The sequence below is a fragment of the Capsicum annuum genome, chromosome 5 (genome assembly GCF_002878395.1).
Source record: "Capsicum annuum cultivar UCD-10X-F1 chromosome 5, UCD10Xv1.1, whole genome shotgun sequence".
Classification (NCBI taxonomy): Eukaryota; Viridiplantae; Streptophyta; class Magnoliopsida; order Solanales; family Solanaceae; genus Capsicum; species Capsicum annuum.
Window position 1 is genome coordinate 4,139,491 of NC_061115.1, and position 12,266 is coordinate 4,151,756.

The window sequence follows — 12,266 nt, forward strand, 5'->3', positions numbered from 1 at the left end:
CGGTTCACTCACACTGGAGCTCCACAAGTGTTGTAGATTGGCTAGTAACCCGTGAATCCTTAAGGTATGAATATGATCTTGGCCGGAGTGGATTATTTTCTGAAACTCAAAGAATTATTATCGGACTATATCAAAGATTTACAATGTATTCAAATGACAAAAGCACACAAACAAACGTTGACACGAACACAAGGCTTTAAAGGACTAATTGACAAGCTAGTAGGAATGTACTAGTTTGTTAATTAGTTCTCAAGTCAATTAGAGGAAACTAGGAATCAATAATTAGAAACTAGAACATCCACATTTGAGATTATCACGTGGATAGTAATTAGGGTGACGTGGCAGCATGCCATTGGCTAGGGGTTCGCATATGTTGTTCATCAACTTGAAGTTTTAGTCCTTTTATATCATTTATAATGGATGACTTGTTCTTGATGGGAAACATAAAGTCTTGTAACTTTTTCAACTTTTTTGAAACTTAAAAGGTGATGTTTGAGCTCACTTGTTCCACAAGACAAGGTTCCTTGTTTTAAGGAAAAGTGGTTGTCAAGTCTTGAAAAGGTGATGTTGGCAAGTCTTCTCACAAACAATTTTTAACTTTGTTTTACAACCTTTTTGGATCTATTACTCTTTATAGAAGTTAAGACATAGGATGAAGAGAAGTTTAAGATGAGCATAACATCAACACCTTCAAGAACATAACAATAATACACCACAATGGTCACTCCAACGTCCCAACACAAGCTAATCTCACGGCCACTTCAAGTTTTCACAACATCAAGTCTCTTCTTATTAAGCTCAACTTTAGATTTAGACACTTTTCTTGTGTTGATGAGGAAGAAACCAACACAAGAAAAAAACTAAACAAGTAAAATCTTTTGTAGATCTACAACCAACTCTCGGCCAAGATGTTCAAAAACATACTTTTGGTAAGAGCTTCCTAAGATTGGTTATCCTTGAGCTTTGATCCCAAATGATACAAAACTAAGTGTGTATCAGGAGATTCCAGCCAACACAAGGACAACAAGTTGATCAACAAAGTGCTAGTAAATCAAAAAATGGTCACACACGACTTCACTAGACTTCCAACACTTGGTTTTGGAACTAGAAAATGAGTGTAACAACAAGAACAACAAATACAACAATGTTAATGAATCGAAAGAGCCCCACACGGCTTCACTAGACTTTTAGATTCAACAACACAATGCTAACAATATTACAAGAGATAGAAACTTGACATACAATATTCAATGATCTAAGAACCCTAATAACTAGAAAAGACCCTAATACTAATGAATATCAACACCAAGTTCTTACTTGGATCAAGAGGAACTCAAAGAACCCCAAGATCCTAGTTTCTAGCCAAGATACAACACAAGTATTACTCAACTTGTGAGGGACGGTTTGGACTTCTCCAATGGAAGAGAGAAGTTCTCAATATTACAAATGTAGTTGTTGTCTTCAATATTATGAGTGACTAAAGAGAAATAACCCTAACACGTCTTATATAGTCTATTACAAATGAGAGACAAAAGGACCAAGATACCCTTGGCATCAAAGGGGCGGGTTTGAGATGCTTTGGAGGGCCTCTTCACACTTCAATAAGTATAGGCCCTTAGATGGACTCACAAGGCCCTCACACACGGCCAATGATGTGAACAAGGCTTGGAGTCTTTGCAACTCACGTGCTTGGCTTCATGTGAAAGGTCTCGAGCTAGGAATACCCGTATCACACTTGATTTACAGCTTGTGTATCATCCATACATCATCACTATCAACTCACCAAGCATCCTATAGCATCAAATATCACGTATTAGAGCTCAAAAGGACATACAATTCAAGACAATGAACTAGAATCTTAAGCTAAGAATACTAGTTTTGTCCTTTTGATCTTTAACTTATTGTTTTGTCTCTTGGCTTGTTTTAAATGAACCTTAAACATTATAAACAAGTTATTCCACACATAATTACACAATCATATCCTTAGTAACTCATTACGCACATTAGAATCTATCGAGATCAACTAGAACAACACATAGCTCAAGCTAGTAAAACTAGTTCTCTCGTCTAAACACTAAGTGACAAAATTAATTCCAAACTTGTTTGAAACACACCTTAAACATTATAATCAAGTAGTTTATTACTTAGATGCTCAATTATACCATTAACCACTCATTAAGCACACAAGAAGTCCTCAAAACAAGGCTAAATAAGCATAGTTCCACCTATGATCATTATGAGCTGATTAAAACCAATATAAAACTATTCGACCTTGGATAAACAACCAACATCTCTGGGTATTTCTCCAGTTATGTTGTTAAAGGATATGGACAAAACTTTGAGCTCTGTGAGCAGGCATATGTTGGAAGGAATGCAGCTAGAAATTTGGTTGTCAGATATAGCTAATAACTCTAGATTTGACACAATATTCCCCTCATCAAGCAACAGACAGACGGGAAAGGCAATTGATTCTCAGAGATGCAACAAAAAGCGACGAGATATTAAATAATGCTACAGGAATGAAACCTGTTAACTGATTATCAGTTAAGTACAACCTTGCAAGTTGGCTCAGAGATTACCAATCTCCTTTGGAATGCTGCTGCTGATTCCGTTAATAGATAAACTGAACTTCAAAGAAATAATCTGGTTTAACAGTGTGCCCAACTGTTACGCCTAAATTTGCTTAAAGACGCCGAAAGTTTGAACCTCAACTTGGACCCTTTCTTTTTTGGAAAATATTAGAGGAGCCTCTATTGTTAAAAATGTGCAGAAATATTGAGAAAGTTCGCAAAAAAGAAATCAAGAATTTGCTAGCATATTGATAAAATTACACTTGAAGTACAATGCTAAAATAAAAATACATCACTCACTCAGCACACTAAAGAATATGGGGTTTGATGTACCAGAACGGCATACAGAATTTGTCCCATGCTAGCAAAGTTTTTTTTTTTTTTTTTTTTTTGAAACCTCCAACTTATACTTAAACTTTTATGTTAACAAAAAAAGTTACTGAATTAATGCAAAGGAATGAGTTATTGAATAAAAAAATATGAGGGAATAAGAGATGTTTCCAAACTTGCAAACAGAAAGAAAAATAATGCAGCGAAAAACCTTCAAAATATTTCTTGAATCATAATTACTTGAAAAATTGAACCAAGTTCGCTGAAATCTGAAATCACAAAATGAGTGAAATGCAACACTCTGAAGTACAAGCAGTACATGACTCTTAAGTATTTTACGTCGACTTTACTAAAGAAACCAGGACAATTAAAAGCAACATATTAACTTGCAGCTCAGAAACAAGACCATCCGAAGAGAAGCTAAGTTTCTAAGCTTCCAGAAATCCGTTCTTGATTTTCTTAAGCCTCTTGACTACATCTTTCATGGTTATTCTTGATCCTGGCGTTTTCTTTGTGCAGTCTAAAGCCAAGTCTACCATTGAGGCTATGCAGATTTCACTTTTGGAAGTGATTTGTTCTTCCTCAGGAAAAAGATTGGCATCAACAACTTCCATCATAATTCTTGGAAATGCTCGCCTTATCCACTCCCTCAAGTCAAGATTTTCATTGAATATCTCTTCATCTGTTGGTCTTCTTGCTGCCAAAACCTCCATCAACATGATGCCGTAACTATAAATATCACCACTAGTAGACACTATTCCTTCTGAGCCATATTCTTTAAAAGAATACAAAAATGATTAATAGTCAATCATCCGGTATAACTGTAATTATGCACTAACACTTTGTGCTTATTTAGTTCCAGATTTTGGAAGGGTCTTTGATATATAAGTGAAAGAAAGAGACTAGTATACCTGGTGCGATGTATCCAAGAGTGCCCAATGTCTCAGTATGTGCCATGGACTTGCTTACGGCTAAGATCTTCGAGATTCCAAAATCACCAACTTGTGCCATCATATCTTCATCGAAAAGAACGTTTGCTGGCTTTAGGTAGCAATGAACTATTGTAGTGTTATGACCACGATGTACATATTCAATTGCCACAGCCACATCAAGCATTATGGATACTCTTTGTAGGAGGTTCAAGTGGGACTCTTCTTTGTACAACCAATTCTCAAGACTTCCATTGGGCATATATTGCAGAACGAAGGCTCTTATACAGTCGCTAGAACAAGTAGTAATCACAGGAACAAGATTTCTGTGTCTAACATTTCTCATCACTTCGCATTCGGCATCAAACCTCTTGCATACTTCCTATTTTCTAAATTCAGAACCTTTATGGCCACAACAGTTCCGCTAGATAATGTGCCTTTGTACACAGAGCCAAAACTTCCCACACCAATTAAATTTGATCCATCAAAATTATTTGTTGCTAGTTGAATCTCATGAAAAGAAATCAATTGATAAGTGATCTCCCAAACCTTTTCGACATCTTTAGACTTTCCTTTCTTCTTTCGCTTCATCACCCAAATTGAAACCAACAAGAGTATCAGAAAGGATGAAGTAACCACTGGAATAACAATTTTCAGCACAAGCTCTTTAGACTTTGATTGTTTCCCAGGATTAGTGATAGGGCAAGCAGGAACCTTTAATTTGTGCATTCCACATAGACCTTTGTTCCCAAGAAATGATCGCAGAGTGGAATTTGCAAACACACCACCACTGGGTATTGCACCTTCTAAATCATTAAATGAAACATTAATGCTTTTTAGATATGAGAGCTTTTCCAAAGACTTAGGAATAGTACCCGACAAGGCATTTAAGGACAAATCCATGAATTCCAAGCTTATCAAGTTGGCAAAGGATAATGGAATTTGGCCAAAAAATGAATTGTTCGATTGGTCAAGAGACTGCAGATTCTGGAGTTCCCCCAACCTGGTTGGTAACATGCCTGAAAAGTGGTTACCGGAAAGATCTAGTTTTACAATGGCTTTCAGTTCTCCAATATCTGATGGAACTTCTCCCTCTAAAGAATTGCATGACACTGTTTGATAAAGAAGACCGCTCATTTTCCAAAGATTCAAGGGAAATTTGGATGAAAAATGATTGGAACCCAAATCAAGCTTTTGTAGCATCTTAAGATTTCCTAAACATCCTGGAATTAATCCAGAGAGCTCATTACCATACAAACTTAATTGAACCAAATTAGATAACTGGCATACCACATCTGGAATATGTCCTTGCATTTTATTATAAGTTAGATACAGCCCTTGTAGTTGTTTAAGCTTACAAACCTCTAAAGGAATACTCCCCATCAAGTTGTTTAATTTAAAATCTAGGGACATTAGACCGCTCATGTTTCCTATACTTGTGGGGATGGGGCAGTTGATGAGTGCATCTCCTATTTCAATGTTTTCAAGAGTAGATGAAAGATTCCCAATTGAATTAGGCAGAATGCCATTCATCGGATTGGAACCCACTTGTAGATGTTGCAAGATCCTACAGTCCGTCAAAGAATTGAAGAATCTCTACTCATGCTCTCTTGGTTCATTTGCAAGTTGATTAGTATGTAGGAGCAGTGAGTGCAGCTCACGAAGATTTCCCAAATTAACAGGAATAGTTCCAGTGAGAAAGTTATTAATTAGGACAAGTACCTCAAGCTTGGAAGAATTTGTTATGAACAATGGAATTTCCCCTTCCAGCTGATTGTTTCCCAAGGAAATTTCTTCAAGGTTCGGAAGATGAAGACCTGTAGTGGCTGGAATTCTCATGGAGAGGTTGTTGGAATCGAAATCAATTATTTCCAAAGAAGATATATTAAAAATATCCTCTGGAATTTCCCCAAAAAGATTATAATTATGCCGAAATCCTAATTCACTCAAATTATATAGCTTCCCCAATTCAGGAGGAATTGGCCCCTCCAAGTAATTGTTTCCACAAAAAATATTTCGCAGAGTGGAAATATTGCTCAATGAAGTGGGAATAGTCCCTTTTAATGGATTATAACCAATATAAAACTCCTCGAGCTTGGATAAACAACCAATATTTCTAGGTATATCTCCTGTTATCTTGTTGAAAGATATTGACAACATTTTCAGCTCTATGAGTTGGCATATGTTAGAAGGAATGCAACCAGAAATTTGGTTGTAAGATATACCTAATGACTCTAGATTTGATACAATATTCCCTTCATTTAGCAAGAGAGGACCAGAAAGGCTATTGTCTCCCAGATATATGGCAAGTAGCGACGAGATATTAAACAGTGTTGCGGGAATGGAACCTGTTAACTGATTATTGGCCAAGGACAAAAATTTAAGTTGGCTTAAATTACAAATTTCCTTTGGAATGTTGCCGCTGATTTTATTCACATACAAACTGAAGTTCATCAATTTTGTGGCATTTCCAATTGAAGGAGGGATAATACCTATGAGGCTATTGTTCCTGAGATTTAAGGCTCTGAGTTCTGGTACGTACCATGGCCCTTTCCATAATTCACCACTGAGTTTATTGATAGCCAATGAAATTACTTGAATTCTCTGGTGTTGAAATAGGCTTGTAGGGATATTTCCTTGGAGCTGATTGTTCCTGAGATTGAGCTCTCCGAGAAAAGATAAATTGGCCAAAGACGGGGAAATTGTGCCTTGAAGTTGCAAATCTGGAAGAACCAAGGCCACGACCCTTTGCTTTCTTGTACCACAATTGACACCAAACCAAGAGCAAAAAGAAGTATTTTTTGTCCAATTATTGAACAAAAAATGACTAGGACTTGTAACAAGATTTCGGAAAGCTAGTAGAGCTTGTTGGTCTGTTTCATTTGACAAAGCAGCTGATATAAAAACTGAGTAATATTGAACTAGAAAGAGAACAATCACTAAGAAAATGTGCTTCTCCCCATATGCACTAGAAATAGAATGTTTCAAAGGGATTTGGACACTGGATTAATTTGTGTGTGGTATTTCCAATGATCAAAGTTGCTCCAATAAGTAGCAAAATGATTAATGTGAAAACATATTAAAAGGAGTAGCAAAAAGAGAAAAGAAGGGAGAATATGTCCCTTTTTCCTTGAGAGCTGACACCATTTGGATTGTGTTTCACACAATGGAATAGTAAAAAGAAGAAATGTTGCTATCATATCAAGTTTCTTTATATGGTTAAAAGCAAGTCAAAAGGTATCAATCTTTTAAGTAAAATATCTACCAAAATACTCCAAACTTTTTTTTTATGTGGTAATTTGCACGACCTAGTAACTCGGATGAGTTAATTGCCTACGATTGTCACAGGTTACCTAACGTGTTTCAGTTAGGTGAATGAAAATAGAAAGTAAATAATACAGTAGTTTTACTTGAAAAACACCTACAGGATTTCACTCCAATTCACTAAAACGCAATGAGCCTCAATTACGAATTACAAAGCTATGTAAGGCCAAGGAAATAACTCTAACTCCTAATACACAAACCTATCAAGTCTTCGAGTTATTTTAACTTGGAAGACAAACTCCTAATTCGGTTTATAGCACATTGTTTCTATGAAAGCATGAAAATTACAAATCAATCAACAATCTTAATACATCATGACTAAGCCTGTCAAGCTAAGACTAGCTAGCAAAACTCTCTCAAATATTATTCTTGCTTATTTGCTTGTGTTCTGCCTTTTTCTCCTAGTATCATTGTGTGAGATTCAAGTTGGAAGACCTTGTATACTTATAATTCTTCATTGTTCTTCTCAGCCAAGTAGACTTCTAACTCCACAACAACTCTTCTTTCTTGGAGTCTCTTGGTCTATCTACATATATATACTCCTAATCATATACATATATATATATATATATATATATATATATACTCCTTATCATATGTAGACGAGTTGCAAGAACTTCTGCATCTTCTATCTGATTCGTGCTTTGTGCAGTTTTTGATATCTATTCTACTTCAGACTCCTTTATTTCAGAGAATCCTACTGCAAGTTGGACTCTGCGTGATGAAACAGGTAATAACAACAGGTTAATGTACATGTTCCACTGCTTTGTCAATCATCAAAATCTAAATAAACCCACAATTATAATTATCGGTGTATTCAAGATTTCAGGAGGATGGTTGCACTGAACTATCATTTGGATTGATGCTATAATAGGAGTCAATCTTTTTCGTGAAAAAACATCCACCAAAATACTCCAAACTTGTTTTGCGCTGACAAATGCTGCTGTCATGTCAATTGACCAACCAAATGTGGAATGAGTACTTTAAAACTCAAGAATGAGTCAAAAAGGAAAGAATGAAAAGCAAAAAAGGAAAAGAAACAAAAGCGTTAAAGTAGAGAAAAGACTCAAAGGAAAAAAGAAGCACCAAAGAGGAAACCCAAAAAGAAAACAAAGAAAAAGGAAATAAAGAAATGAAAGAAAAACAAAAAAAAATTACTTTTTCTGTCTATTTTTTACTTGTCCAGTATACTAAAAATAAATTGTGCAACTTTACTTGTCCAATTTGAAAAATCAAGATAAAATTTAGCGTTTGTGTCTATTTTATTCTTGCTATTAAATACTGTTTATTTTTCTACATTAAGATAGTGTATAATTAATAGAGGTGATTAGTAAAATTACACCCTTTCTCTTTATTATATCTTATGGAATTCGCAATGTTGCACTCAACAACCATACACTCTTGAGCCCGGGGAGGGCTTCATGGTTTCAAGTGAATCCGCACCTCTCTATTAAATGAGCTCTTGATTATAAGGTTATGGCTTTCAATTAGTTTTAGTTATTAGAAAAATATATTGAGATTTAAAGAAGAAAAATCATATTGGGGAACCCTTTTCAGAGGCAGGGCTCTCTGTTTGTTTGATTGACCCTTAGCTAAATTAATGAACAATATGAAACTCAAGAAGAAAAATAGTAGAATACAAACTTTTTTGGGGGTAGGGGTGGGGGTAGGGTAAGGGAAATCAGGGAGGGGATTATAATGAGGAAAATAGAACCTTATAATCTAGTTTAGGTAGCCAACCAGCCGAACTATAAGATTCCCCACCAGCAAGTCGATAAAGGGATTAAGAGAAGATAATTAAATATCATGGGAGGAAAATAAACACTTTTTTTTTACCCCTTTTAAGAACCTCCCACCTCTTTGTTCCCTTAGTGACTTGAACTTTTAAAAGGTATTTTGGTAATCCAACTTCACACTATTGTACTTCCCAACTTTAAGTATATATAATAATATGATTTTTCTTCTTTAAATCTTGACATATTTTCCTAATAACAGAACTAATTAAACCCATAGCCTTAAAATCAGTAGCTCATTTACATAAAGAGGTACGAATTCACTTGAATTCATGAAGCCCTCCCTAGGCTCAATAAAGGATGGTAGTTTTGTGCACCATTGTAAATTGGGTCAAGGGTTTAAATTTGATGTCTATCAATCCGTCATAGGAGATGCACACAATGACTTTATACAAGTTTAAGTGCAACTTCACATTAATGGGCCTCATACCCACCGGTATAGGCAATGGAACATCAAGCCGACCTCTACTCTATTAGATGTTGGTTTCTGTCAGAGTGCTCATGACTATTCATTATTCACTCTTAAGAAAGATGAAGGAATAATAGTTGTGCTAGCATATGTGGATGATCTACTCATCACTGGAAGCAATTATTAGTTGATTGATGCAGCTAAACAGACTCTACATCAGAAGTTTAAGTTGAAGGATCTAGTTCAACTTAAATACTTCTTAGTGATTGAAGTATTGAGATCTGGTGCTGGTGTTATCATGAATCATAGAAAATACATCCTAGAGCTAATAAATGACACAGGTCTTAGTGGTGCCAAGCCTGCTCCTACTCCCTTGGAGTCCAACCTGAGATTAACTTCAAATGAATATGACGAGATAAATGGTCTTACAGGAGAACCAGTCTTACATGACATCACTAGTTATCTGAAGGTGGTTGGAAAACTGTCATATGCCACTACCACTAGACCAGAAATTTCTTATGTTGTACAGACTCTCAGCCAGTTTATGCATCTCCCGAGAAGTCTTATTGGGAAGCAGCTACCATGGTGGTCAGGTACTTGAAAGGCACTATGGGTTAAGGTATTTGGCTACATGCTGCACCTACATCCACTTGAGCTTGTTGGTATGATTCATACTGGGCTTGTAACGCCCCGTAGTTTTCTCTACTTGATATCGCTTAGTAGTATGCTTAAAGAGCTGACAACTTGAATAATTCCTCTTTCTAAGTGTTAAAGAAAATGACTTTGTCTCATTTTGAGCTCCTAATCTTTGATGTTTTTATTTTCGACCTTCCCAATCTTAGAATGTCAATTTGTAAGTTGATTCATGATTGGGGGTGTCAAAGGTATATCTCGGGTAAGTTTTGGAATTTTCGGACAAGCGTAAGGGCATGTTTGGAACTCTAAAATAGTAGCTTAGGGCGATATGTCCGCGGCGCCCTGGCTAGTCTGGCACCTGGGAGAGCCACGATGGAGATCGCAGTGCCTCACCCAGAGTGGCGCTCTAGAGCCTGCGACGCCCTGGCTAGTCCGGCCCATGTAGTCAAACTGCGCATTTTTAAGGGAAAATGGGTAATTTTCCTTCACCCCAATTCGCCTAAACACGAGATTAAAGCCTATTCTAAGAACATTAGGCTTGATTTGATCAAAACTCTCTCAATTAGAAACCCTAAGTTTCAACATTCATCCCCAAGAATCCCAAGATTCCACCATCCTCTTTCCAAATAAGTTATAGATTCAAGATTTTCAAACCAAGAATTTAGCATCATAATTGAAGAATCTCAAGAAAGTATTCAGGATCATCTCCTAGGGTTTCAAAGTCAAATTCTCTAAATCCAACCAAGTCTATTGAGGTACGCGGGGTTTTCCTAAAATAAATGGGCATAAGAAAATTATTTCAACAACATTTAAACATTGTGAGATCATGAGTTTTGAAGGGGTTTTAGAATTTGTGTTACAATTTTGCTTTATGAATTCTTTAATGACATTATTATTTTGGTCTTGAGGACTTCCCCCAAATTTGATTTATAACCATGTATAAGTATATATATGCATGTATTTGATGAATTGAGAGCATGATCTATTAGAAATCCCTCTCTTGTTTACAAGCTTCCTATTTTCGTAAGTTATGATTTATTCGAAATGCATTGTTAGAAGCATGATACAAATGTCTTAATTTTTTTTTAGTGACTGAATGATGGATTTGGATTGAAGAGAGGGTGTTTTGCTTGGTGTTAAAGGTTAAAGATGTATACTAAGAAGAGTGCATGTTTTGTCACAAATTTCATGACCACCACATTTTTGTTGAAATGCTGAAAACAGTGATCTTTATATAATTTGACAAATGCTTTGAAAGTATGAATCTTCTTAAACTGTTTGAAGTTTGGTGGTCCAAACTTTATGGTTTGAAAGAAGAGACATTAATATGATATTTTATGACTCATAATTATGACTTGCAAGTCTTGGAATGACGATACCAATTCAGATAATGCCATAGTAACACAGAACATAATAGAATGCAGATTTTCTTTCAAAATTTTAGATTTTGAACTTAGAATGATACATTATTAGAAAAGGCTAAAATTGGGCTTAAAGTGAGTTAGGTGTTTACCCGAAGAAGGCACGAGTTTAGAAAACTCATTTTCTGAAATCGTGTTTTACCGATAAGGGTTAGTATATTCCCAAAGAGGAATTATATGCTGGCCTAGTGCCCTGTGGCGTATTAGAACAAAAGCTCCAACCCTTGCGGCAAACTTGGGTTGGGGGCTTGGCTACCGAATTAAGGGCATATTTCATATAGCCCGTGGACTGTTAGACTTGTAGGGTGGACCACCTAGCTCAGAAGTAAAATAAAGAATTATATTGCATCTACAGTATTGTTTGAATGATCATTTGAAGTTGCCCATGTGTTTTAAATCATTTTATGCATAAAATTTTATGAAATGCTCTCACTTATGTTATATATAAGAGTACATTATTTTGGATTGCTTTATGTACCAGTACAATTGTATTGACCCCCCATATTTCAGGGTCTGAGGCTCAGTCTAGAGGTCCTGCTAAGCCGTAGAGTTATTCAGACAGAAGTGAAGTATGCAGTTGGTGAGCCTTCTTTATTCTGGAAGTCCTATTTCTTTCAGTCACTTGTTATTTACTTTGGTTCAGGTCTACTGGGGTCTTGTCTTAGTTTCAGATAGTTTGTTAATTTTCGTATGTATTAGAGATTTCGTAGACAGAATAGATATTGTTTAGATGTTGATGGGTTTTCTTTCCTATTGATATTTTTGACTCAGAACATGATACAATTCAAATGGCCACCTTAATTTCTGAAGACATGATTGGAGGTCATCATTTAAAGACTCAAGACTTGGTCACC

General features: G+C 35.9%; 2 protein-coding genes across 3 annotated transcripts; both read right to left on the reverse strand.

The window, feature by feature from the left end:
- Window positions 1-2,924: 2,924 nt before the first annotated feature.
- Window positions 2,925-6,944, reverse strand: LOC107871555 (receptor kinase-like protein Xa21). Of its 2 annotated transcripts, none has more exons than XR_007055385.1 (2): window positions 3,812-6,944; window positions 2,925-3,675 (listed from the first exon to the last, which is right to left on the reverse strand). XR_007055385.1 is itself a non-coding variant. In XM_047412432.1 (2 exons), the coding sequence occupies exons 1-2, from the start codon at window positions 4,173-4,175 to the stop codon at window positions 3,329-3,331; spliced, it is 711 nt and encodes a 236-aa protein (XP_047268388.1). In that variant the 5' UTR covers window positions 4,176-6,942; the 3' UTR covers window positions 2,925-3,328. The 2 variants fall into 2 exon arrangements, 1 of the variants encoding a protein (XP_047268388.1); XM_047412432.1 differs by having other exon boundaries at window positions 3,812-6,942.
- On the reverse strand, window positions 5,426-6,976 carry LOC124898863 (LRR receptor-like serine/threonine-protein kinase EFR). Its single transcript, XM_047412937.1, has 2 exons — window positions 6,906-6,976; window positions 5,426-6,797 (listed from the first exon to the last, which is right to left on the reverse strand). Exons 1-2 carry the CDS (start codon window positions 6,974-6,976, stop codon window positions 5,426-5,428), a joined length of 1,443 nt encoding a protein of 480 aa, XP_047268893.1.
- Window positions 6,977-12,266: the final 5,290 nt, after the last annotated feature.

Coding starts and splice junctions, on each gene's coding strand:
- LOC107871555 (XM_047412432.1), bottom strand. CDS start 4,175: ATGAGAAATGTTAGACACAGAAATCTTGTTCCTGTGATTACTACTTGT. Junction 3,676..3,811: donor TCTTGGATACATCGCACCAG/GTATACTAGTCT, acceptor ATTCTTTTAAAG/AATATGGCTCAGAAGGAATA.
- LOC124898863 (XM_047412937.1), bottom strand. CDS start 6,976: ATGGTGTCAGCTCTCAAGGAAAAAGGGACATATTCTCCCTTCTTTTCT. Junction 6,798..6,905: donor TTTGCTACTCCTTTTAATAT/GTTTTCACATTA, acceptor TTCTATTTCTAG/TGCATATGGGGAGAAGCACA.